This window comes from Drosophila gunungcola, unplaced genomic scaffold (genome assembly GCF_025200985.1).
Source record: "Drosophila gunungcola strain Sukarami unplaced genomic scaffold, Dgunungcola_SK_2 000001F, whole genome shotgun sequence".
In the NCBI taxonomy this organism is placed as follows: Eukaryota; Metazoa; Arthropoda; class Insecta; order Diptera; family Drosophilidae; genus Drosophila; species Drosophila gunungcola.
In genome coordinates this window covers 13983118-14009708 of record NW_026453197.1, presented here as the reverse complement: position 1 = coordinate 14009708, position 26591 = coordinate 13983118, and the positions used below count along the sequence as shown (strand labels likewise).

Below are 26591 nucleotides of genomic sequence, written 5' to 3'. Positions count from 1 at the left end.
CAAGTCATGTTTGACAGTTGGTGTGCGCATTAAAGTATCCATAGCTGCGTGTTTGGAAAACACTCATCCGCCGTGTGGCTGCCTGGATTGTCGTGTCAGGCTTCTACGTCGAATTATTGAATAAATAGTTCCCGCACGACGAAAGGGTCCGCAACGCCAAATGAATTATACAATACGTGGAACAGAAGGGCGAAAAGGATAGGTTGGAGGCGTTGGCCCAGGAGCCCCTCCGTGCATCCGTCGTACCCGGAGTCAGACGCAGACCGGCACGTGACACCCCAACCCAACACAGGACACATGGCCCGCAGTCATAAAGTTGCCTGTTTGGACCTCCTGAGCTCATCATCGGCTTCGCTGCGTGCGTGCGCACTCAACTCGACTCGATTCCAGACACAATCTGTGGCCTAGCCCGGCTTATAAATGATGCACAGGCCTTTGCCACTGGCTGCTGGAACTTTTCAGTTCGAGACTTCAACGCTTCGATTGTCGGGCTGTAATTCAACGCCATTTACGTGGCCTGGCCGCATGCTGCCAGGAATGATTGCCGCCTGCAATCCACCACCGTGGGTGGTGGCGCCTCGTCTGGACTCGTTTCTCATTCTGTTCACCCCCCTCCGGCGACGCGTGCTGCAGCACGGATAACGTCCAACCTTTGACACGGAGCCGGCAAGTTCTCCCACTAGCTGGCTGCCTTTGCCAACAGACGCGACGCGGGGGAAGTCTGGTCTCCCTGGGCGAAAATAAGTGCAAGCCCCAATGAAATGAAGTTGCGAATTGGCCTTGGTCATGGGGTGTTTACTGGTCCCCTATATATAATAAAAGACTCAATTAGAGGATTGACTCAAATCATTTCCCTGCGGTATCTTACGTGATTTGAAGCGCTAGCAGGACTTAAAGCACTATCATTTTGGTTGGAGGCTTTCAGAGATCGAAACATTGAATAACACTTTGTTCGAAACAAAAATACAAAACTATCTAAACTATTGACAGACTTCAAAAGTTGTTTTCAAAGACTTAAACATAAATATAAATAAGGAATGAAAGGTTCTCGTTTTTCAGTAAAATCTTTTAATAGTGTCAGTAAGAAGAAGTTTTTGACAAAAACATGATAACATTTTCATGTTCTTGTTGTTGTATATGAACTTTTAAAGTCCATAGATAATTAAAACAAGAAATGACTTTAAGCAAATTAATTTTATTTTGTCAGCCCCCGAAAACTTTAATAAAACATGTTTTGATCGTCACCCGTGGATATTTTTTTAAAACCGTTTTGGTACAGCTTATACTACAAAGTTTGTAATGATATGAAAAAACTGAAGTTCGAGTTCTGAGCTCAAACACTGTCAGTCTTATGTCACGCATGGATCTTAAATAAATACAAAATTCCGTCATTTAAAAGCTAACCCGAAAGGGGGTTTTCATTGGGACTTGGGAAGCCATGACGTCCCGCAATGTGGCGGCCACTTTCGATCGGCTGGTGCAACTGCCGGGCGTGATTGGCGCCATCCTGGTCGACGGCAATGGCGTGCTCGTGCGGACCAATATCGCTGAGGATGCCGCCCAGATGTACGCCAACCGGATGAGACCGCTGGTGGTCCTGGCCCGCTCCATGATCCATGACATAGAGCCCGACGATCGGCTCAGCTACGTACGGCTGCGCACCCGTCGGCAGGAGCTGATGGTGGCCACCGAGAACCAGCACACGATCATCCTCATCCAGGACAACCAGGCGCTGGACGAATCCCGGCGGAACACTGCCGCCTCCCGAAGAGTTTCGAGGCAGCAAGGGAGCTGAGTGTCTGCATGCGGGCACCACAAACCAAATGACACAAACAAACTGGGGATGGGGATGGGGATGGGGATGGGAATGGCGATGGTGATGACCGGGTGAAAAGTCCTTGCACGGGCGGGCTAACAAATCCCAAACACCGAACTGAAATTGTGAGCCGGGCACTGCTGCGCTCGAAAAAAGCACGCAAAATAAAAATCCACATCCAGGCGGGGTAAATTGTGTTTGTGTACCCTTGTTGAGGGTCGTTTGATTGTGGGCCGAGGGTTACATTACAGTTAATAACTATTTATAGAATTTAATCGTTATGACTGCATTTAAACTTATTAATTTATAAGTTACAAAGTCACGAAACCTTAAAATTCTAATTATTTTCTTGAGTTTTACAAATATTTTGAACGAAAATATGCAAGTCAAATAAAAAGTTAAATTTTATATAAAAGATGTCTGGGTTCAAATCCATATTTTTAGTTCTTAATTTTATTTGAGAATGCCAATTTTCTGTATCTGATAAGTCAATTTAATATTGCAACGATAAAAGGCCAATTTCCAAATATTTTATAGTCATATATAGTCTTTAGTTTATTTAATAGTAGACAGTAAATAACATAAAATGGTTGAGGAATAAATAAATATATAAATATAATATAAATTGTATTGATAGTATCAGATTCAGGTAGATAATTAAATCATACAATATATAATTGTCCTGTTCATGTAGGGTATTCCCGACTTCGTCCTCGAGAGCCACATTCCCCCATGCTTTTTCTGAGTTCGTTTCGATTGCTGGCAACAACCGGCTGCCGTCACGCCATCAAGCATTCATGCCAACAGCAACAACAAGGACGAGGAGGTGGTGGAGGTGGAGGGGGGGAGAGGGGGAGGGGGAGGGGAAGAGGACCCGCAGAGCAGCCTGTCGCCTGCACACTTACACACACACTCGTTGACACGCACACACCCAGACACACTTACACAGCAACACGCCAGCTTTACACGCCTCCGCACGCGTCACACGAAAGCACGAAACCAATTTAAGCACCCACATTCTCTCACCCAATTAGTCGCACACAGCTCGCCCACACCCACACCCATACTAATACCCGCTGGCATATATCCCCACCCCCACATCCACATCATGGCAGACCTTCCTCCTCCTCCTCCTCCTCCTCGTGTTATGTCCCGCCCACGCACACTCTGTCGGGCTGCTTGTTGTCCTCGCCCTCGAGTCGAGTCGAGTTGAGTCGAGTCGAGTCGTTATCCTCGCGTGCGCACGCTGCATACTTTCTGGCTGAGCTCGATTAATAGGTATCAGTGGGTATATGGGTCTCAACGGAGGTTGTACATTTTAGATTATGTGCCTTGACAACATAAATCTAGAATCTGAGAACTACGTTATTATCGTTTTCTTTTATAAAATATATCTATTAGAATCCGTAAATTACATTTTATTTGTTATGTAACTTATATTAATGATGTTCATATACAAATTAATTTTTTACTATTTGATTAAAGTGTTGATTTAGCATTCCTTTTAAGAAGCCTAAATTGCGTCTTGAACATATATCCACTTTGTTAAAATATGTCTATCTGTTTTAATAGGTGTTTTTAAAATTCATGTTAGAGAATGAATTATTTGAGAACTTGTCTCTCTATAGTTTGGTGCCATATATTTTTCACTTAATTTTTAGAGTTATCTTAAAGTTTTTCAAAATCTTACTTAGACATTAAGAAACAAAACTAATCTTATATGGGATGTGCTTTCTGGGACGTGAATATTTATATGGATATTTATTTGAGTAATTTGTTGTAATGCATCATAGTAACAGAGGTAACCCAAAGTCCTGCAGTCGTTTCTCAGAAATCGTTGTTGTTGTCATTGTGCCATCATCAGCGCCATAAGTAGCAGTCAGCAGTTGCCTCCGTCAGCGCCAGTAAGTTGTGCCGCCTGGTGGTGATGGTGTCGCTGTCGAGGAGGCGGGCGGAGGAGGATGAGGAGGAGGAGTGTGCTGGCAAGGATTCAGGGGGTACAGGGGGACAGGAGGAGGTGGGCTTGTGCGCAGCCACAGAACTGCCAACAGCCGTAGAGTGAGTGTGTCTGTGTGGGATTGGGACCACGGACGGGGACGACCAACAAGCGACACGATAATCTCGCACGTCGCATTTTTAGTTGCTGTTGCTGCTGCCACAGTCGTTGTCCTTGTTGTTGCCGTCGAGCTGCCTCTGCCTCTGCCACTGCCACTGGCACTGCCTCTGCCCCTGCCACACCCACCGCACTGCCGCCCCCGGCAGCACGAGTCCTGGAGTCTGGTCCTGGCAGAAAGCCAAATGTGGCAAGTGGCTGATGTTGCTGCTGTTGTTGCTGCCGTGCCGTGCCGATGTTGCTGCTGCCCTCCAATGCTGCTGATGTTGCTGCTGTGCTGGCAGCTCACACAGGACGAGGGAGGGAAGGACGATGGTGGAATGGCATTTGCCAGGACTGGATTTAGCTGGGGTCGGAATTCTGTGTCTGCGTCGAGTTGCCTCCGTTGCAAATGTGTGCGATGAGGGGCGAGCGACCGACAAATGCTTTCGAATTGCCATGACAATCAAACCGCTTACACGTACAGTGGGGCACATTGAATTATTACTCGGCTGGCAAGCCGCTGAACTGGACAAGTTGTATAAACAAATTCAGAATTAATAATATGGTGAAGAACAAAAATCATTCATTAAATTGAAAAACTTGTTGCATATACATTTATATCATTTGCTTCTTTTGGTTTATAGAATCAAAGATTTTCTTTTTTCAAGAACCTTTATTTGTTATTCTTGTAACTTAAGTAAGTGTTGGGTAGTATTTACAATTTTTATAAGACAATTTTAAGTGAGATTGATATACATATTTATCTTATCTTATATCTTATGGATTCACCTCCCAATACTAGTTTATCAGATTGCCAAAATAGCCCTCCGGTTAGGATCGAACTTTAAACTATCCGGTCAGTATTTCACATCTCGATTTATATTAAATGATGGCTTTGCTGCAGTAATCATGGTTATTTAATTGATTACTGCATGATATTCAAACTTGTCTATGAACGGGCAGATGCAAAAATTGTTAGCTTTGGCATTTAAAAAGTGCCTTCTTGAAATTTATTCTGCCAGACTTTTAAGTTGTTTGTTTTCGGCTATAATCATATCCCAACGGCAGCACCAGGTATGGCTTTATCCAACTGGAGTAGCCCCAATTAATGCCACACTGTGTGGCAATATCAACAAGCGCCTGTTTCTGACGATGCTCTCGAGCACCAGAGACACACTTCAGCGCCAGCGCCTTTTTCATGCCGTTGCGCCTTAGCCTGTCTGCGGGTGGAAATGGGTGGGGGTGGGTGGGCAGTGGGTGGGAGGTGGGTGTGGTCTGGGCCTGTTTATTATCGCCCATCAGCGACCACCTTCTGGTGGAAGTTTCGCCGTTGTCGCCGCGTCTTGTTGTCGCCCAAAACGAGGATGACAAATAAAAAACTTTGGCAAGGCACGGAAGCCTGCTGGCGGCATTCGCATAACGATGTCGGTGACTGCGGCGATGACTCCTCCTCCTGATCCCGTCCCCCCTTCTGGCAAAGCACAAGTCCTGTGCACAGACTGCCGCACTTTTGAAGTTTGAGCTAAGTGACATGCTGTTTATTGTCGAGAGTGTTAAAATGTGCGCCCTGTTTGTGTGTATGTGTGAGTTTGCCTTATAAGTGTGCCTTATCCTGCGAATGTCTGTGTGCCATCCGCTCAGTGTGTGTGTGTGTGTGTCCGTGTGGCTGCCACAGTGCGGGGCAAGAAATTATAATGCCGAGCTTGAACACCGCACGCGCGGTCCGCAACGCCAGTGTCAAATGTACACTTACAAAAAATCGTTTCTAAAAACTTGATATAACAATTAAATTAATTTGTTCATATGCTCAGTCGAGAAAATATTACCAAGATAAAAAAAAAAATTTTAAACCTCGAAAAACGGCGAATTCTTTTTGGAAATGAAACAATTTTCAAGTCAATTAATTTTATTTGAAGAAGATTGAAGGAAAGTTTGAAACCCAAACGAAAAAATCGTTGGTGCTATAAAATATAATGATGTTATAAAAATATTTGGATTTTTATATTTGCTTCGGAGTAATTTTTTTAAAAGTTGTTAACATAATTTTTTAAAACTTCTCTCCGGTTGGTCTAGGCAATATTAAAAAGATTTCTGTAGCCTGAAATTTGGTCGAATGAGATTTTTGTGGCACATCCCTGAATATTTCAGGTTTTTGTCACTACATATACAAATAGACAAGGCAGAACAGAAGTGGTTTTGAACATTGAAAGATAATAAAACGAAATCCTTTTCGCTCAGTGTCTCTTTTCACTAAAGGTTCAGCATGTTTCGGTTCACGCTCTCGCCGCCATGCCGCCAAATACATACAAACAGACAGGCGACGACGGCATAGGAATAGGAATGGCAATGGCTGCTCCTGGTACGGCTAGCTATGTAATCCTTGGATGTGCCACAGCACAGGGCACATAGCACGGACGCAGGACGCAGGACGCAGGACGAGTGGCAGATGAGGAGGGTGTGGTATGGCTATAGCTGGTGCTGGAGATGGAGCTGGAGCTGGAGCACCATGCCAAAGTTGCCGGCTGTGGCATTGCGATGGCATCGGGCCAGGACCAGGGCGTTCTGTCCGTTCGTCCGTGGCACGTACTTTAGAAATTCCATGCAGATGTGCGCCGCACGCCGAGACGTGTGTTTTGATTTTCAGGCAAAAAAAAAGAAAAGGACGAGGACGAGGAGGAGAAGGAGAAGGAAAACAAGCAGCAAGGACCTGCGGGTTGGGCGGCGATGCGGTTGGTTTGGTTTGGCAGGTTGCGAGTTTCGTGGGTCTGGGGTTGGCTTGGGTGGCTTGGGTGTCTTGGTTTGGATGGCTGCTCGGTTGGATGGCTTTGTTGCCTGGTGGACTGGGATTGGCACTGGCACTGGCACTGGCACTCCTGGCAGTGGCAACGCACGAAAGAGCAGCCAAGCGAGCAAGCCGTGAAAAAAGTGTCGACAAAAACAGCAACGGCGGCGGCAACAGGACGACTTTGGGGCCCCAAAAGGAAAACAGCAGCTGCACTTGTTGGTGTGAGTAACGAGCGATGCGGACGCGCCTTTTCTGGCTGGGAGATGGGTGGTGTTTCGAGTGGGTGGATGGATGAATGGATGGATGGGTGGATGGGTGACCCACAACACTAACGGAATAATTGCAGGCAACTCCAAACGGAAGCCAGACGAACAGGCGGCGGCAGCTTGGTTTTGCTTTTGCTTTTGCTTTTGCCTTTGAGTTGGCTGATTTCGCACATAGATACCCTCCCACACACACACACACACACACACCCACTAAAACCATACACACACAGACGGAGGTCGAGTCTGGGCTTACGCCTTATTGTTGTGGCCGTGGGTGTTACTGTGTGGTGGGTGGGTGGGTTTTGGCTGGCACGTCCTTTGTGCTGTGCCTGTTGTGCGGGGATTTGGATGGGCATGTGGCATGTGGGCGGAGGGAGAGGTGGAGACGGAGGTGGAGGCATCTGCTTTAGAAGCAGTTGCTCTGCATTGCCATGGCGCTTGGCAAGTGTCGTCTGGAGCGTGGATGTTCACTTACCCATTATCAGGGCAAATCTCGGGTCGATTAGTGAGTCAGAACTTCTTTAACTACCTTTTTATATAAGTAGACATATGGTTGGCTTAACCACTTGTTCGTTTAAAACTTGCAGTATATCTTCTCGGTAGCAAAGCATACTCTAGAGAGATGCTTTCGAAATTTTTTAAAATATCTCTATTAAATATATTTAAATAGTCTGTATTATTTGTTGTACGATAAACCAGGTAAAAGAAACTTTTCCAGATGTGAAACGTTTCAGCATCACAAGGGTATATACCAAATATATTTTAAACATTGAAAAACTAATATCCCAATTAATTAAAATAAAAGTTTATAAGCTTAAGCTATTTATTTCTTTTAACAACTTTTATTATGAACCCTTTCGGAACCGCAGTATTTATATTTTTGCCTTCAATTTGTAGCATTTCGGGTGTTTATATATTAAAATATTAATTATATATATAAAGGAAACATTTAGAGCTAGGGCTTAGATAACAGTCAAAATTATAAAGATTTCTCTCATATTTTTCTTTCGAAATATTTTTAGATTTTAATTTACCAACACATTGTCAACATTTAAAATAAAACATAAATATATAATAGGGTGTTGTTAAAGACCACAACTATTTGGCCATTTCCCTAATGTAGCCTGTTGTATTTAGGCATTCCATGCCTGTGCTGTGGATGGTTCCACTTCTACTTCTACATTCTGGTTGCCTTGAATCCTTCTGTCGGGCAAGGACCGAAGTAGTATGGCTTTTTAGCCGCAATGCCGCCCCTGTGGTGCGAGTGCGATTGCGATGGCGATGGCGATGGTGATGGCCATGGTGTGGTGCTCCACGTCCGCCCATTCATCCGTTACGTGCGACCGTCTGTCCCGTCTCCCAAAAGCCCCCACCATTCCCCCTGAAAGCCCGGTTACATGGGAAAACTTTGAAACTGGAGACATGATAACGGGTCGGAGAATGGCTGGCAAAGGGGTCGCAGACGGACGGACAGGGACATGGAATCGGACAAGGGCCAGGACACGGACACAGACACGGACACAGACACAGACACGGACACGGACACGGACGCGGACAGATATACGGACAGTGGCGACTCGCTGCCCCAACGAGTGGCGGTGGCAATGTCTGATTGTCAGTTGGATTCAGGATAAGGGGTTCTGGGTAGTCGTTGAGCAGTTGCCACTTGCCAGCTATAGAAAATTGTCGTAGGAATCATCATCGGCTTCGTTAGACGTGGATGTGGCCTCAGTGGTAATTGTGGGACATTTTGTTGCCAAAGTGCTTGGTGGAGCAAGGGGTAGTGCGGAAATGATGGTGGCTTCTGGGTGGTGGGGTATGCGATGGCTCTGATTGCCGCCACCACCATAGCGCTGATAAACGTTGAAAGCACCGACCAAGGATTGGGCGGTAATCCGCCGGGTCCGTGCGTAACTTTCCGTGCCCGGAGGGCTGGGGGGAAACACCCCATCCACACAGGTGGATGTCTGTCACAGGTGCCGCGACTCCAAGGCTGAAGGTGAAACTGTCGAGGGTGCGCAAAAAGGCTGAGCAGAGGAAATATGGCTGGGGGGACAGAAAGGAATGGCAGCTCGGTTCAGGTCGGTCGGTTGGTTGCTGGGTAGCCATAATGGCTAAAGAATTACACACTCACACTAAATTGGCTGAGGCAGGATACGCAGTCGTTGCTTCATTAAGCTAAATATTTCACTTTGAGCAGCCGGGGTGCTACTTTTTGGGAGCATTTCGGTTGCGAATCCTAGGGCAAAACAGCTACTGATTGTAATCATTGATTGGTTGTCCATACCGACAGTATAGGGGATGTGTAATACGGTCGTTTGGGCATTTATTGATATTGATGTTGTTTGGACCCAGCAAGAGCTAAGAGCTATTTATTTTGCTTGAACACTTACACTTTGATGTGTATTTCCTATTGTTCATCTTTGGGACAGTTTTTTAGGGCCATTTTAAGACTTTGCTATTTAACAAAATTATTTTAAAATCTAAATTGAAAAAAGAGATATGACTAAAAGTTGTTTTTCTTTTTGTTGTAGTTGGATTTATTCAAAGAAATTTCTAATCATTTAAACATAAAAGTATTATTTGTCATTGGTTTTTTTTTTTTTTTAATTAATAATAAGATTTTAATTTAGATCATTTAGACCATTAAAAATAACTCAAATTGATTTCTATATTTTTCATTAAATCAACAGTTTTTGTTGCCCTTTTTTCTGAGGACTCTTTCTTCCCTTTGTGCCACTGTACCACCACCAGCAGAATTTTTGTTGTGTTTGTATGCGCATGTATTTAAGTGGCGTCAGCGACAGACAGCTGAATGTACACTTAGCTTGCCTCCATCTGAGTGGGAGGATTGGGGCGGGAATGGCCCCCCAATGGATGTGGGTATTTGCCAGCGTATTACTTGCTTCGCTCCGACATCTAGCTCCGGGGGTAATGACAGGACTCAGTGGAGCAGAGGAGCGGCAGAGCAGCGGAGTAGCAGCAACAGCAGCAGGAGCTTAACTTCCTAACACGCCACCAATTAATGGCCAAAGGGAAGGAGCTGGGGAACCGGCACGAATGTTTGCGGATTTGTGTTTGAACTCGGAGTCAACAACTTAAAGACGCCGCCACGCCCCGAAAAAGGGAGGGGATGGGGGGCGGTGTGGTTATGGGGTAGACAACGTTTCCAACGTCTCAGCAATTATTTCGCAATTACCACTGGATGACGGCGGCTCTAGCGCTACTATGCATTCCTTTCATGTGGCGAAGCTGCTTTTCTGAAAAATGTGCAAAAGTGGCAAATCAATATGGTAAAGCGATGGTGGGTGGTGTGGGAGGTGCGATGGAGGTGCAGAGAGGTGCCAAAAGCGAAACCATAAAATATTTCCGACGGTCGTCAGTTGAACCTTTTTTGTTTTGGGTTGCTGGTTGCTGGTTGTTGCTTTTCCATTCTTTTTATCCGTTTTTTTGCCACCATTCTATACAAATGCTCACACAAGGGCGCACACTTTTACATTTACATTGGTGTTTATTCCCACACGAATGTGTGTGGGTATTTGCGTATATATAATCCAGACCCACACAGCCAGACAGCGCCCCGAAAAGCAGACCGCAAACAGCCTTGATGACTGACTATTGGCTCTGGCGCCCAAGCTCGAGCCCCGAGTTCGAGTCCCGCAGCTGCGAGCACCCTACTTTTTCCCCTCCACGCGATCCACTGGAAAATTAAAGCCTTAAAACAACCTTAAAAAACATCTTAGGATTCCACTTGAACTAGTTCAAAAAAAAAAATGAAATTGATTCCTAATAATTTAAAATTTGATTAATTTTAGATTTGGAGGAAACTCAAAAAAATATATATCGCCCTAAAAATTTGGTTTAAAGAGATTTCTGGACTCCTACAAAAAACTTGATAGCAACTTGAACGATCCAATGTTTTTTTTGCAATTATTTTGCTTGAAAGACCGTGAAAATACCTGAAGCCAAGAATAGCTAAACTTAAAACTAAAAGTGCGTTAAAGGCGACTTTGGTTTTAAATTTGGTTAAAAGAGATTTCATGGACGAATAACTGAATTGCCCAATCCAATGTTTGTTTGTTTGTTTCCTGCAAATATCCGGCACGAAGGACCATGTGAGCTTCTCAAGTCAAAAAAGGCCTAGCTTAAAACTGTAAGTCATGGTGAAGTACGCCTACCCTACCGATTCTTGCGAAGAGGCCCTCTTTTTTAGCAGTGTACTTTCTGTGCGTCAAAGTCGGTGTGCTGCGTGGCAGGTCACGCTTGTTTGCCGGCAGTCGGTGGAGACGGTGGCTTGTGGGTGATGGGTGATGTCTGACGGCCGACGATGGGGCATGGTGGGGCAGGAAGTGGACACGAGGTTGGGGGTGTCAGACAACGACTTTAGACGGCGGCGGGTCCAAGCTGCCCTTGTTGTTGTTGCCACGGCTGCTCGTTTATATTCGCTCATTCGTTTTCTCGCCCTCCCCAATTTTCGCTTGGTTTTTTTTTTTTGACGCCGCCAGCGCGCGTGCTTTTTGCGTCAAATTTAATGCGGCAAAAGTTGTGTGCGAAATGCGGTGTGCTTGATGGGAGGCAACGGTGGGTGGTGGATGGTAAATGAATGGTGGGTGGAAGACGGGAGGGGGAGGGTTCGTGGGTCATCCGGTAGGTGGGCTTGGGCTTGGGCTTGGGCTTGACATGTGGCAGCCGGAGGCAGCAAAGGAAAAGCAAAAGCAGTAGCAAGTCATTGACGCGCAAAAGGGCGCCGCCGAGCCAACACAAACACTCGGAAAACTCGACGGCATTTAAACCCCACACGCCCACACACTCGCAATTACTCATACAGTGGTGCCGCTAAGTAACTTAAAAGGCCTGTGGTGTTAAACAAATTTTTGAAACAATTTTCGTAGATCACGTAGTTAACTATTGATTTTATGATTAAAACGGATCATAGGACAACTCAAAATCTAGCTTATTAAATCTGTCAGATATACGTAAAAGGCCTAGAAGTATTAAAAAAGTGGATTAAACAAGTATTGACATCATGTCGTTAACCCTCGACTTTATGACCAAATCGGATTGTAGACCTACTTGATAAAACCAATAATTCATTGTTTAAATAATATTTAAATTTTAAAATAACGAAATAATATTTATAGCTTAACAAGTTATTAAAGCATTGGATCTCAGAACGCTATAGACCGTTTCCAACAAGTATTTGCAATTCCTTTTGTATAAGACTTTAGCTAATGATTACAAGTAATTCGATTAGTGCCGCAATTAATTACAATTCACCTAAATTGTTTTTCGTCCAAATGGCCACTGTACGACCTGGAAAACTTTTGGCACTTGCCGTCAGCGATGAATAAACAAAAAATGGTTGGCAACCTTTTTTAAAGTTTAATTTCGAAGCCTCTCTTTTTGGGCGGGGGCTGTGCTTTGTGCTTGGTTTAATTTTGTTGCCCTAAACTTGTGCACTGTGTGCTTGTTGGTGTCATTGGGGATTAAGTCGACAAAATTGGTCGCACTTCTCTTATTTCGTTGCGGACTTTCGAATGCAACGTTTGCCAGCTAGCCAAGTTGCAGCAATTTTGTTTAAGGGATGCCAGAAATAAATAAAAAAAAAAGTGTTGCCTACATTCGAGGGTCGAACCAGCAGCAGCGCGCCCATTGTTGTCGTCGACAAGCTGAGCACGAGGCACACAGGACTCAATCGGGTTGCTCGACTAGTGGCGTAGGAAAGTTGGGGAAAACCCCCGTCAAGAATTGCCTAATTTTAAAAAGCTTAGTACCTAATTTTACACCAGAACTAAAGACCGGATTATAAAGTAGAGAACATTCCTCTTTGGAAATGTACATCCTTAAATATAAAGCTTCCAAAATTGTTTTTTTGAACTGTGTTAAATGGCTTAATACCTTCATTTATATTTTAAAAATCTAAATACCATTAAATACAGGAATGCAAGCAGTATAAAACCAAAAATCGTAAAGTATTTGTCTATATTGCTCGGTGAAAAACATGTAAGCCGTAAGTATCCAAGCCAAATAGATCACAACATGTCAAATAAGCTCATCTTGGCTTCCAAAAACCCCCTGATCGAAATCCGGCTTACACCACTGCTATTGGCAATCCCAAAAATGCCCAAAACGAACAAGCGACACGCGTCCTGGCCCTGGCCTGTCCCCCAGCCATAGTCATAGCCATAGCCATAGCCATAGCCACAGTCCCCAATCCCATGGAAAATGTCGACGACAGACGTCGCTGCCAAGCCAACATTAGCATTGAAGTGCAAACGATGCCCGCCCACACAGACACACCCTCGCACACACCCGCACACCCCCAGCACACACGCTCACACCCACTGAGGCATCGAGGGATTGGAAGGCAGCCAAACGCCAGGCTGCCAGGATATGCCAGGATGCCCGGCTGCCGAGTTGCTGAACTGGCATGCCAAACCAAGCCATGCCAAGCCATGCCATGCCATGCCATGGCATGCCATCCAGAGCCGCAGTTGGAGCACTCACGCAAATTTCAATTTTTTTCACACCACTGCTCTCTGCTCTGTTTGCGTCCTCATCCTCATGCTTCGTCCTTCGTCCTTTGCCATATTGCGGCCATGCCTTCAGCCGACACAGTTTTCGAAAAATAAAGCAAGCTGAATAACAAAATCTCTTGAGACTTATTTCTTAATTCAACAACCAAAAAATTCGTAAATATTTTGTTTGTATCTTGTCATTTCCCATTCTAGAAACAAATTCATAAACTTTCTTGTAAGGAAGCGTATATTCAATACCGCCAAAACGTTATAAGTAATAAGCTATTTTGTAAAACTTTCTTTGATTTCACCAACAACAATCTTAAGACAATTACCTTCACTGGTTTCCGCTTTTTAAAAAGAAATTTAATGACAGGATACCCAACTTTCAAAGATTATTCTGTCTTTCTTTGATAACTAAGTATTACTATAATTTTAAGTATTTCACATCAACCCTGAATAAATTTAAAAGATACTATTTTATTAAGATTACCAAAGCTTACCAGATAGTGTCTATGATCTATGTTAGGAGTTTGTTTTCGTAAAAACATTTCATTTTGATATATTCCAGAGTCAGTAATTTTTCGTACTGATCAGGCTTTATAAGAATTGTTATATTTTTATTTCCTAGTGAGGCGTTTTTGAAACTTTGGTCGGTTGTTTTGGGCCGTCATGTTTTCGGTCTTCGAAGCACGCGCCACCACACAGACACACACACACGGAAGTTCACCCAGACACTGGCACTTGAGCATACACATAGACACACAGATACAGACACAGCCACAGACACACTTACACAGGCGGAGTAGAGCTCCGGCGTATTGTACGTGCTCTTACACCGCACAGTGTGGCGCACTTCCTTTTGAATTAGTCATTTTTCTCTCTTTAGCCGACAGAACGGCAGGAGCAGGTCGTGTCATGCCCCCGAAACCCACCATCCCCTCATCCTCTCAACCTACCCCTTCCTGTCCCCTTCGCCACTTGACAAACTGCCTTCCACACCCTCGAAACCACCGCACCGCCGCACCACCACCCCCCCTTCGTCCTGGCTGTGCTGTCCTGCTTCCGTTGCCATTGCGGCATGGAGCGCACTTCCGAAGCTTTTCCTGTGGGGCTTTCCCTTCTGTGTGCGAGTCCTTAGTCCTTTCGCCCCCGCCGTTTGATTTTCAGCTCTGTTTTGCCACCAATACCTTTTTGCATTGTTATTGTTGTTCTTGCTACCGGGACCGAGCACGAGATCCGTCCCAACCTTCTGCTCTGCCCCATCCACTTTTTCCGGTCTCCGGTTGCCACTGCTGTCTGCGCTTAACTTGCCTTTTATACCTTTGACTCTGACTGCCAGTCGGAGGTGATACACAGAAACAAATTTACAATAGGACTTATTATTAGTGCAATAGCTATACCAGAAAAAATATATTAAAGGAAACCTTCCTCAAACTTCTACAAACTGAATAGCTCATCAGTAATCTTAAATAGCTGATAGCGAGCTATATTTCTGTTCTTGATAATATATATAGTTTGCTTTATATATTCAATTTAGTAAAACATACTTAATCTATCCGTTTTAATCTAAGCTCTCTAGGGATACAATTGAAACTAAAACTACTTCTAGGACTCTATCAAGAATTTAATCCATATAATTGTAAAAATTATTTGTGTTCTTGTTCGAAACAAAATGTTAGATTTTATAGTATAAGCCCATGACATTAAAAGATTTTTTTTTTATAATTAGTAAAATTGAATTTAACATATAATATTTTGTTTTTTGAATCTTAAGTATACTGAAATAAAAACAATTTACTTCAAATTAGTACACTTGCTTAAATGAATTTACAAGACTTTAAGTGTTTTTATTTTTTTAAGAAATCTATAATTTATTTTAACATGCTTTATTGTGCTTTAATTTTCTAAGAGGAGGAAAATAACAATTGATACCAATTTGTAGTGTTAAAATGCAACAGCTTTTTAGCTCAGTGTAGCCTCGCATAGCGGGTAGGGCATTTCCCACAGTCAGCGAGCCGTGGCCGAAGGTTGCATGTGGCCTGCTGCCGGCTGTTACACTGCCACTTCTCCAACAAGTCTGGATGGGTGGTGGGGTGGTGGGGTGGCGCTGGTTTGGGGGTGCTAGTGGTGGCTCAGGGGATGTGGCAGTGGCAGTGGGGCCTGTCAAGTCGACCAGAAACATCGGCAGCAAGTGGGGTGCGGCAGAAACAGAAGCAGAAGCAGAAGTCGGGGCAGAGTGCGGCAGAGTGGCAGGAAAAGCATAGAGAGAGAGAGACGCAAAGCCGTATAACTGGAGCCCGGCCAGGGTCGTCGTGGCAGGGCTTTTAGCGATGACGATGATGACGCTGGTGGCGGCCTGCCTGGTCTCGGTGTGGCTATAAACGATTTATGTGTGTGCCAGCACCACATGACTGGCCCCGGACCCACGAATCCACGGATCCACGGAACACCCCAATCTCCACCCGCGAGGGCAGCATTCAAGTCATCGTTCAGTTCGGTTCAGTTCAGTAATTTGGCTGGCGGCAACGGCAGCTAACAACATGCGCCAAGTGGATTGGGTAGCGAGTTCTCATCCTATATCCCCGGCATTATCCCCCCGATCCGGTGCCATCCCATCCAGACCAGCCGAGTTCACGTGCGTAGTTTCGAGAGCTCTTTGTGCCCCGGCCCCGTGTTTGTGCGCTCAACTCTGATTGCACCTGGCCGGGCCGCATAAAAAACGCAGCCCGTGGAGTGCCAACGACCCAAGAGACTCGCACTTGGAGGCACTGTGTGAGGATTTTCCTCAGCTTTAAGCTGCGGCTGCTAATTGCTCATTATGCTCCTCAGTTTTCGCCGCCATTCAAACTGGTGTTTAAAATTTCATAGAAATTTCACTCGGCTTGCCGTGGGGAAATGTTTCGCTCAGGCGGTGAAAATTGAAATTTTGGATAGCCGGAAACCGCAATGTTATACAGTCATAATTAAATTACCGAGAAACAAAGGAATTTCGGCACTTAAGAGTGCAAGCTTTACTTTCTAACTACTATCTTAAGCAGCATCAATTATACTAAATCATAGAGTTTTCAAAGTAGTAAGACACCAATAGGTAATCGAATGATTACTAAAAATAAGCTTAGACGAAAACCTTAATATTAAACAAATCAAAGCTGAATTAATACATATAAATTAATTGCAGTTAAATATGAAAGATTAAGGACAAGATTCATATTGATTATATTTTTATTTGCGATGATACATATGTAAATTCAGTTACTTTTGCGTTAATTAGGTGTAGGTTTAAATGATGAATCGTTTTACTTTTAATCATAGCCAAACCCTAAACTTGACGATCTATTAAACTATTTCTTGTATATATTTTGTCCTCATTTGTGGTTTAAAACTTTTCCTGTTTAAATCAAATTTTTGGAAATAGCAACATAATGTGATCAGCTATTGATAAATGAATATATTCCCAATGTATTTCAGCCATGTAAAAAGAGCTAAGCTAAGCTGTGATTATCCTGCCAACCTTGTGACGCATTATGTTGCGTACAAATTCGATTGGTTTTGGAGTCCTGGTCCTGTGAATCCGCCACATGTGGCGACACTGCAGCAATGTGGAATTTCCATATTGTGTGGCACGCAGTTTGGGGCACTTGTTGTTGGCTGTCGACTGTTTGAATCGACGGGGATTGCGTTGCGCACCTAGTTGAGCCACGGCTGATGGGGCTGTCCCACAGCCCACATCCCACATCCCCGCCAATTTGTTGCCATCAACTTTGTTGCCACGCCACTGCTCCCCGAGCTCGCACCAGCAAGCGTATTTATCTAATAGTCCTTTCTACTGCCGCTGTCACAGTTGTCTTCGTCTGGCTGCTGGCTCCTGCCACAGCCACTGCCACATCCACAGCTCCTCATTTTTGCTCCTGCAACTGCCGCACTTCCTCCTCCGTTTTCCGCTGGCCTGGCTTATTATTTGCCACGACTGCCGCGCCGCAGAAGTTTCGCCTCGTTGGTGTTATGATTTCGATGCGGGCAGCCGAATGGCAAAGTCAGCGACAGCAAACACCCACACACCGCCCCTCTCATCATCCATCCAACCAGCCACCCCCGCAATCCACCCCACACCCCCCTCACACATCCCCGCTGACCCCGTACGACCCGCAGTCGGTTGGCTGGAGGAGCAGGAGCTGCTTCGTTGCCCGCAGGCCACAGCTCCGGTCCTGTTCCTGGTCCCGGCTACGGATAACCCGCCCGCCGACGCCGTTGTCGCAGTCCACCCAGCAAGCAAAATGCCCAAGAGCTTCTAAGTCAGCAGTTTTATTTCAATTAATATAATATAAACTGTTTAAAAAAAAATATTTAAAAGAAAAAATATTGAGTACCAAATTAAAATATATCACCACTAAATATATATATATAAAACTTGTCACCAATATATCTTCATTTTATAAACATTAATTTATTGAAATTATTAAAGGAATCATTTTTGATGTATTAATGGATAAACTTATAACTCCAAGATTACCAAGAGTTGGGTAATGAAAAAAGATTGAAAATTATTTTTCATTGTTCTTATATGTCTTTAAATATATATATTTTATATTCTGTATGACAAAAAGGTTCTTAATTTGTAACATATAAAATAATTCATTTTAATTCAACTATCCTAGGATAGTTGTAGTTCTTATATATTTAAATCTAAGAGTACGACTATTAATGTTCATCAATAGACAAAAATACCTACATGGCCCCAAAAAGTATGCTATGCCTTTTGCCCCGAGAAACTATCACTCATCCGCCATGTTTGCTGGGTAATTTCCTATTTGCGCCTAAGCGAATTGATTTGTATGCCTGTGTGTGGGTTCCTGTGTCTATGCCAGTGTGTGTGTGTGTGTGAATGCCAGACATGGTCACGCCGTCCGTCCAAGTGGCGGCACGTCGATCCGGCTTGTCGCTTGGGCTGCCTGACATTTGCCGCAGCCAGCGCGCCACCAATCCCCCCGCCCAACCACTCAACCACCCAACCATCCAAACACCCAAACACCCACCGCCCACTGGCAACATGCCTCTGCTGCGTCGTTAAGCTCTGGCCAAATCTATGTGTGCATGTCTGTGTGGAGGTCGGTGGGGCAACCATTACCACAACCACCATTAACGTGGCAGGCAGCCAGGCGTTGCTGTTGCTGCTGCTGCTGCTGTTGTTGTTGCTGTTGCTGTTGCTGTTGTTGTTGCTTTTATTGTCGGTTGACTCCAATCTGCTTTGGTTGCTGCGCCACACGACGACGACGACGGCCGCCTGGCTCGTGCCACTGCCACTGGCAGCAGCAGCAACATCAGCAACACCAACAGCAGCAGCAACACCAACAGCAACAGCAACACCAACAGCAACAGCAACGACAGCAACATGAGCTAACCAAGCATTTCAGTCGGGAAATTTTGCACAAACGCAACGCACGCGGCAGCGGAAAATCGGAAAAGCCAGTAGTTGCCAGCCAGACAGCCGACAAGCGATGAAGTGAAAAGTCGCTGTTGTTTTTGGTCCTTGCTTGCTTGCTTTAGTTAGCCGTGAATCCTCGAACAGTACGGACGTGTGTACCGTCGAACGGAATTTAAGTTTTTGTATCAACCACCAAAAGACGTAGTTGTTGGCGCGGTCTTAAAGCGAAAACATTTCGAAATTATTCAAAAAAAGCAAGCCAAAGGCAGCCCTTTTATATTTGGCTAACGAGCAACGAATTCGCGTGGATTTCGTAAAAATGAGAAAATGACAGCAAAACGTGATAAGGATTACTCGAAAAATAAATCAGCACCTGGTAAAATACAACACTTTATCCGATCCGCTACATAAATATATTAAATAAGACTCTAAATTGTGAACTGCTCAAATTAAATGTGTGTCAAAAGACAAAATTTAATGCAAATTGTGACTACCTACTTTTATATTAATATTGATTGAAAAATAGTGTTTTCATAGAAAACCGTTTCAGTTCAATTGGTTACACCTCCTGTTCAGAACTTCTTTATAACACAAAAAAATCACATAGACATACTATCATATAAAAAGTGTTAGTTAACCAGAAAATGACTCACAGTTTTAAAAAGCTAATAAACAAAGCACGGAAGTCACAGAAAAAACCCACCTGTGGCGAAACAAACCAACAAAAAAACACAAAAAACTGTTTTAACATAATTTTCATAAAATTCAAAGTGTATTTGTGTTCTATTTGGAGTTAAATAAAAAATAGTTTTTATTCAAAAGCTTTAAAAACAATTCCAACATTACGTCTTAAGGAAATAGTTGCCATTGTTTATGATGATATTTTTTTAAGACCTACTATTTTATTTAAGTTTAAAGTGCAATTATCGATGGTGAAGGATTTTTGGCTTCTATTGATTTTTATTTAATTAAAGGAAATCAATTAATGAACTGAGTGTTTGCTTAATTTATGTTGGTCCCAAGTTCTCAGTTGAGAAACTTTATATTTTGTTCTGTTAGTTGATTGACGGATAGATCAATTACTGCAACTTTCGTTTACTAAATTCCCATGCAGTTGCAGTGCAAACTATATTTAGAATCTATACTTTGATATCCCCTTCAGGCATCGGATTCACCGCCGCCGGCTCAACCAATGGCAGCGGCATAAAGTCCATCGGGCTGGTTAGCTCCACCCAGAATGTGACTTCGTCGCAGGACATCAGCAAGCGGACAAACAAACCACTCATGGAGAAGCGACGGCGGGCGAGGATCAACCAGAGCCTGGCCATCTGAAGGCCCTCATCCTCGAGTCCACCAAGAGCCAGAACGCCAAGAACGGCGAGGGCCAGGCCAAGCACACCAAGCTGGAGAAGGCGGACATTTTGGAGCTGACCGTTCGCCACTTCCAGAGGCACCGCAATCTCGACGATCCCAGTGAGTATATCCACTCTTACAATATATAAGATATATAAGTTTACGTAGTTTAATTAATTTACCTATCAACATATGACAGTGCTTTAAATATGTATGTATATACCCCATTTATATAATTTTAAGAGTTTCTAAAAATATTGGTTATAACGTTTTTTATTGAGTACTGAAATTGTTATTATTTTGGCAAACAATTTTGATCTTAAACTCATTTAGACCTTGGAATATATATGCAGACTAAATCGAGGTCATGGTTGGTTTTATTATTTTTATAACACAAAGTTTTTATGTGATCAGGGAACCCGACTATAACTACCATACGACTAGCACGTTAATATACTTTGATTTATATATTCATTAACAGGTCACTAAAGCCCATAAAAACTAAGAATATTGCTAAAGAATAAACTTCATTAAAAATAATAGTCTTAAAAAGCAATTTTTTTTATAAAGCTTATTCTTATAAAATAAGAAAAACTTTCAACTAATCAAAGTTAAAATATCATAAATTATATTTTAAATTAACTTGATAATTATAATTTGTAATTTATTTGAAAAAATCCGATTTAAGACCTGATTAAAATGCATATTTTAATTTTTAACTAACGGTTAGCATATATATTACCCTTCCTCACAGCGGTTAACAAATACCGAGCGGGCTACACGGACTGTGCTCGCGAGGTGGCTCGATACCTGGCCACCCCGGAGCCACCGCCCCTGGGCACCATGCCCACGCTGGCGGAGCCCGGCTCCAAGGCGCGACTGCTGCGGCACTTGGACCAGTGCATCGCCGAGATCGACGTGGAGATCTGTCCCCACTCGACGGCCACCTTTGCGGAGAGTCCCAGCAGCAGCAGCTGCTTCGAACTGAACCACGCGAAGAAGAGCCAGCCGGAGGAGCACTCGCTGGACTACAGCAGCCAGGACTCGAATCCGCTGGACTACAGCAAGGGTCTGAAGTTGGTGGCCACGGAGCAGAGGACCCTGCCCCCAACCACGCCAGTGCCGCAGGACGAGAACAACAATCGTGGGATGCTGCAGGCGCAGGCGCAGGCGCAAACACCGATTCCCGTTCAGGTGCAAGGACAGCCACAAAGCCAGCCCTCGCCGCAGGATGCAGTTGCTCCCAGCGAGCTGACCTACGAGGAGGATCGCAACAAGGTGTGCGCCAATGTGCTGGAGCAGTACAAACAGCAGCTGAAGGCGCAGGTGCAGCAGCAGCCCGACGGAACCAACGGTGTCCTGGTCCTGCCGCCCCACTACGTCCAACTGGCGGCAGCTCTGGGCCTGAGTGCCCAGCCCCTGGTGGATCCGATAGCCACTCGTACGGACTTCGAGCGGTTGATCGAGCTGCAGAGGGTGCAGCCCCATCTGGCCGGCAAGCTGAGTCCCAGTTTTCCCGGTGGCCTGGAGGCCGCCCATGTGGCTGCCGCTGCGGCTGCAGCCTATGCCAACAGCATGGCAGTGGCCGCTTCCGCCGGAGCCTCCGTCTCCGCCATGGCCACTTCCGGTGCGGTGACGCCGTCGGGTCACCAGGAGAGACCCGCCTCGGTGGCCGCCTCCGTTAGTTCGGGTGTCTCGGTGTCGGAACACAAGTCCATGCCCGCCACACAGCAATCATCGCCTCGCTCCGAGAGTGGCATCGGATCCAATGAGAACGAGGCTCCGGTGGCGAGTCCACGTCCCCAGACCAGCAATGCCGCTAGGCAGGCTTTGAGGCAACGCCAGGAGGAGGAGTACCACTATATGGCCCAGGCGGCGGCGGCGGCTGCAGCGGCAGCAGCAGCAGCAGCTGGACAGGATGAGAGCATGTGGCGGCCCTGGTGAACTGGTGGGTCGGGTCAGAGATCCTATGTACCAAGTATGTAGACTGTTGAGTGGGAATCCAGCCGGAAACCGGCGGTTCACCGGCCCAACTGATCGCCAAGTAGAGGATGATACCTATTGTTATTAGCGCTCGTCGTGTGTAGCTCCTGCTCCTTTCCAAAATGCATTTCCTACCTGTGCCAATGCCCGAGAGACTCTCTACAAGATGGGTTCCAGAGCCAAACAGAGCGACCTCCTTCATTTATGTGTGCATTTGTTTTTGCCCTTTGAACTCTGCGTTAAATGTATTTAATTCAATACTAAAGCTAAGATATTTACTATAAAATGCAATGGTGTTTTGTATATGAGGTTGGATGCGGGAAAAAGGTTAAGGCCGACACAAAAAATAGTAAGCCATTTTAAAACTTTACTTTAGCTTTTGGATAGTTTTAGTAATTTTATTATCATGCGATGGGTTTTTAAAAGCTGGTTGGTTGCAGGAAAAAAAGTTAAGCTTAGTGCTGATAGACACAAAAAATGGCAAGCCATTTAAAAACTTCACTTTCGTTTTTGTATAGTTTTATTAATTTTATTAAGGTATATCCTATAAATACGATATAGATCCTTGCGGAGGTCGAATAAATACTTGAAATATATATTATTTATATAAGTTTTCAAACAAGAAAAGAGTCTTAAGCCTACACATCAGGTTCATGCTTTCTACTTTGATTTCATTGCACTTAGGGATTTGCGAGGCGCCGACTGACGCTGGCGGGCAAGGAATGTCTGGCCCGAGCCCATCAAGATGGCCAGCTTTGAGTCGATTGCATCGCGCTGGGCGTTCACGCCCAACCTGTAGAAGGCGGAGGTCATCAGCTGCTCCTCCATTGCGCTCATCTTGGGCTTTGGCTCCTCCTCGACGAGTTCAGCACTCTTTTCTAGGACACTAGCATCTAGAGCTTACATTTTAAGAAGTATTTTATACCTACATAATACGTTATCATTTTGTATAACTTACCACTGGCAATTCGCGGATCAATGCTCTTGATCACCTCCTTGGCTTTCTCCACGCATTTCCGGTATTTGGCGTCGTACGCCAGAATTTCCTGCTCACGTGCAGATAGATTAGTTTCCAGTTGGGTCACCTTACATTGCAGCGAAGTGCTCTGCGTTACCGCTTCCTCCAATTGGAGTGCTGCATGGGCGTAAAATAATATAAAGCAATTGTTTATTTTAGAAATTTAATTTTTACTCACTCTTTTGCTCATTAAGCTCCATTAGCTGTTTGATTTGCTTGCCAAACTCGCTCCTGTGATGAAAAAAAAATTGTGTTTTTAGATAAAAGAAAAATACGATTTTGATATGAATTAAATATTCCTAAATAAATTAAACAGAATGGATAGGCATTTTTAGTTTTAGTTAAGGGACCTAAATTCGAATATAAAAACTTATATTTACTCTTTCAAAATGGGATCATCGCTTTGGGAGGCATGCGACAGGGAAAGAATACGTTCATTTGCTGTCTTCAGCTGTTCACGCAAATTCTCGCAGCGTTTGTTGGCATCGTCCAGAAGTTGCTACAGCAAAATTCCTATTAATATAATTGTACAAAGTAATATTATCTCTGATTACTCACTGCCAAAGCCGTTTGGCCACCCTGCCCCTCGCGCAGTGCCTTGTTCTCCGCCTCCAGACGTTGTAGCTTCTCTACTGTGGCCGACGGCTGCAATTCCCGGGAAACAGTGGTGCCTGTTAGTGCCGAATTCGAGGACAGTTGCCCGCACTTCAGCTCATCAACTGTCTCGCGGAGATTGTCGCGCTCCTTGAGCAAACTATCCTTGGCTCGCTGCAGGGCCAGGTTCTTGCCCTCCAGATTCTTGTTGTCGAACTCTAGCTTAACGTTCTTGCTGCTCTCGCCGTCCAGCTTGGCGTGCAGGTCCTGGATCTCCTTCTTGAACAACTCAACCTGACCTTTAGTGTTGGCATATCGCTTGGCGTCCTCCTCGAACTGCGCATTCTGCTGCACATAGTCGGCGCTACGCTCCTCCAGAATCTTGACCTGCTTCTTCAGGTCGTTATAGTCCTCTAGCTTCTTTTTGTACGTGTCAAGCTGAGCCTCGCAAATTTTTAGCTTGTCATTGGACTCCCGTAGAACGTCCACCTCGTCTTTGAGTGTTATCACCTCAGCAGAGCTTTTCTGTGGGTAGCAAATCATAAATGAAGCTTTGCGGAAGTAAGGTTTATTTTAAATAGGTATCCATACCATAAGTTCCTCGATGCGCATTTGCATGTGCAGCAGATCGGTGTCCTGTTGCTGGGCCTTAAGTTTCAGATCTTCTCGAGCTCCTTCGGACTGTAGGAGCTCCTCCTTTAAAAGATCCAGCTGCCGTCGCAGCTCGTTGTAGCGCACAGATCCAGTTTGGACTGGCCCCAAAGAGACCCCATCGTCACCGATCACCGTGGAATGTTGCTCCAGGCGGGAAAACTCTTGCTGCAGCTTCTGCAACTCCTGCTGCAGGTTGGTCTTCTCGTCGATCAGCAGCAGCATTTTCTTCTCGGTCTCAAAACATTTCTGTGCCATGGCGTCGCGCTCCTCCTGCCCCATTTTGGAGTCCAGGATTCCGCTGATGGAGCTGCGTGGCAGGGAGCTGGCCACTCCGCCCTCTGGGGAGGAGGCTTGTCTCGTGGCCTCCAGTTCCTGCAATGCGCGCATGATGTTCGCCTGCAGCTCCTCTTCCAGGCACATGATCTCTGTGATGTAGGACTGCTTCTTGGCACAGTTGACGGCGCACCCGAGGACCAGCTGCAGCAGACGCTCCAGCTCGCCCAGGTCGCATTTCTCGGCAATTCGCTGCAGATCCGGTTTGGAGAAGTCACTAAGCGAATAGTTGAGCACCTCGCTGTAGTAGTCGTACACCGACTGTGTGACCTTCTTCAGGTTGCTCATCCGCAGCCGCCAGTTGCTGCCCACGGCACTGGCCTTAATCTTGGACAGCCAGGTGTCTGTGAAAGATTCGGGGGCGAACTGATTCAGCGCCTGGGCCAGAGCCACTCCGTCGGCCAGGGATTCCGCATCTGCGTGCGGCGCATTCAAATTGAGGGTCTTGAACCACTCCAGCAGACTGTAGTACATCTCGTTCTTGGACGCGGACATGTTGCGGGTCTGAACGAAACGCTAAACGAAACAAAACAAACTAAAAATATTCACAATTTCACAAAAAAGAGAGCTCTCAGCTGTAGCACTAAAAACATAAACAGAAATCGAACTGCAGGGCAGCTATCGATAGGCTCTAAAATGCACTTGAGTTATCGATATGAACTAGCGGTAATAATATTGTAAAATATTTTTATTTATTCAATATTAAATTCTTCATTTTTCTCAAAGTTCTTTTATTTAATTTATTTTAAAAATCCATGTGGTTTCTTATCGCAGACTCTACGTCTTGAAAATAATTTTAAAATTTTATATTTTATGTTTTAATTATGATTGATGTTGAAGTCAATGGCCATTGCCGAGCCTCGCTCACTGTCCAGAGTCTTTTGCATACATTCCTCCGCCCACTTCAGCTTCTCATCCTGCTCTTTAATCTTGTCGACAGGGGTCCAGCTCAAATCGTATTCCAACCTATAGCTGCCCTTAAAGGTCTGGTCAACAGAAAGATTCCATTCCTACAACAAAAATAATTAGATCGGGTTTGTCCGCAAGAGTTTCAAAACAAAACGTACTTCCGGTGATAGCATACTAAAATAGTTTTGACCCGATGCCCTTTGGTAAAGATGATAGATTTGCCCGGGTTTTTTGGTGAAATTGCAGGCAGCGCTGTGCAGATCTCGGTTGAGATTGGACTCCTTCAGTATGTTCATGGCCTGGGCTTGGAGCATCTTGATCTATTGACGAGATATTAGTGGTTGAAATTTAGTTTAAAAGTATGATTAATCACCTGCTCCATTATAACTCCCAGCTTATGGCAAGTAGTGTGTTTTAATTGTTTGTCTGCATTTTGGATCTGTTGGGCCAGTTCTATGATATCCTCCTCCTGGTGCATTGAAACACGCAGCGGATCCAACTGCGATTGGGGATTCCTTTCGACCAGTTGAGCTGAAAAAAGTTTGTTTGTTTACATCACTGCACTTCTATATACAAAGTAAATTTACCCCTCTTAACAGCTGTGTTATACGTCAATTGGTCCATTTTAGCAGCTCTTTTCATCACACGATTACGAGCATGAATAAAAATAACTAGTCAAACACTAGTAAACAACTAAATTGAATCTACTGACTGCCGAAAACAAATAAACATGTGTTCGATTTGTTGATATTTCTCACACAACCATCGATTGCTCCATCCACTATCGGTAACTATCGATTGCAGCTGTATTTTTGCACGACCACCTTTAGGCCATACCTAAT

The 26591-nt window shown here is 44.7% G+C and overlaps 4 protein-coding genes across 5 annotated transcripts; 2 read left to right on the top strand and 2 right to left on the bottom strand.

Moving 5' to 3' along the window:
- Positions 1–1316: 1316 nt before the first annotated feature.
- LOC128261607 (dynein light chain roadblock-type 2) lies at positions 1317–2025 on the top strand. The gene has a single exon (XM_052995388.1). It carries the CDS (start codon positions 1439–1441, stop codon positions 1793–1795), a length of 357 nt encoding a protein of 118 aa, XP_052851348.1. The 5' UTR covers positions 1317–1438; the 3' UTR covers positions 1796–2025.
- A 16610-nt stretch (positions 2026–18635) lies between these two features.
- On the top strand, positions 18636–22635 carry LOC128261713 (protein hairy). The gene is given in 4 exon segments (XM_052995515.1): positions 18636–19281; positions 20068–20229; positions 20232–20378; positions 21013–22635. Coding segments are annotated over 4 exon segments (1548 nt in total). The 5' UTR covers positions 18636–19232; the 3' UTR covers positions 22203–22635.
- Positions 22636–22743: 108 nt separating this feature from the next.
- On the bottom strand, positions 22744–25452 carry LOC128261712 (protein hook). 2 transcript variants are annotated; one of them, XM_052995513.1, is made up of 6 exons: positions 24445–25452; positions 23818–24378; positions 23640–23758; positions 23438–23490; positions 23200–23376; positions 22744–23140 (listed from the first exon to the last, which is right to left on the bottom strand). In XM_052995513.1, exons 1-6 carry the CDS (start codon positions 25333–25335, stop codon positions 22902–22904), a joined length of 2040 nt encoding a protein of 679 aa, XP_052851473.1. In that variant the 5' UTR covers positions 25336–25452; the 3' UTR covers positions 22744–22901. The 2 variants fall into 2 exon arrangements, with proteins under 2 accessions (XP_052851473.1, XP_052851474.1); XM_052995514.1 differs by having other exon boundaries at positions 22744–23134.
- Positions 25453–25642: 190 nt separating this feature from the next.
- On the bottom strand, positions 25643–26531 carry LOC128262885 (uncharacterized protein C1orf50 homolog). Its single transcript, XM_052997453.1, has 4 exons — positions 26337–26531; positions 26123–26280; positions 25908–26069; positions 25643–25850 (listed from the first exon to the last, which is right to left on the bottom strand). The coding sequence occupies exons 1-4, from the start codon at positions 26389–26391 to the stop codon at positions 25659–25661; spliced, it is 567 nt and encodes a 188-aa protein (XP_052853413.1). The 5' UTR covers positions 26392–26531; the 3' UTR covers positions 25643–25658.
- Positions 26532–26591: the final 60 nt, after the last annotated feature.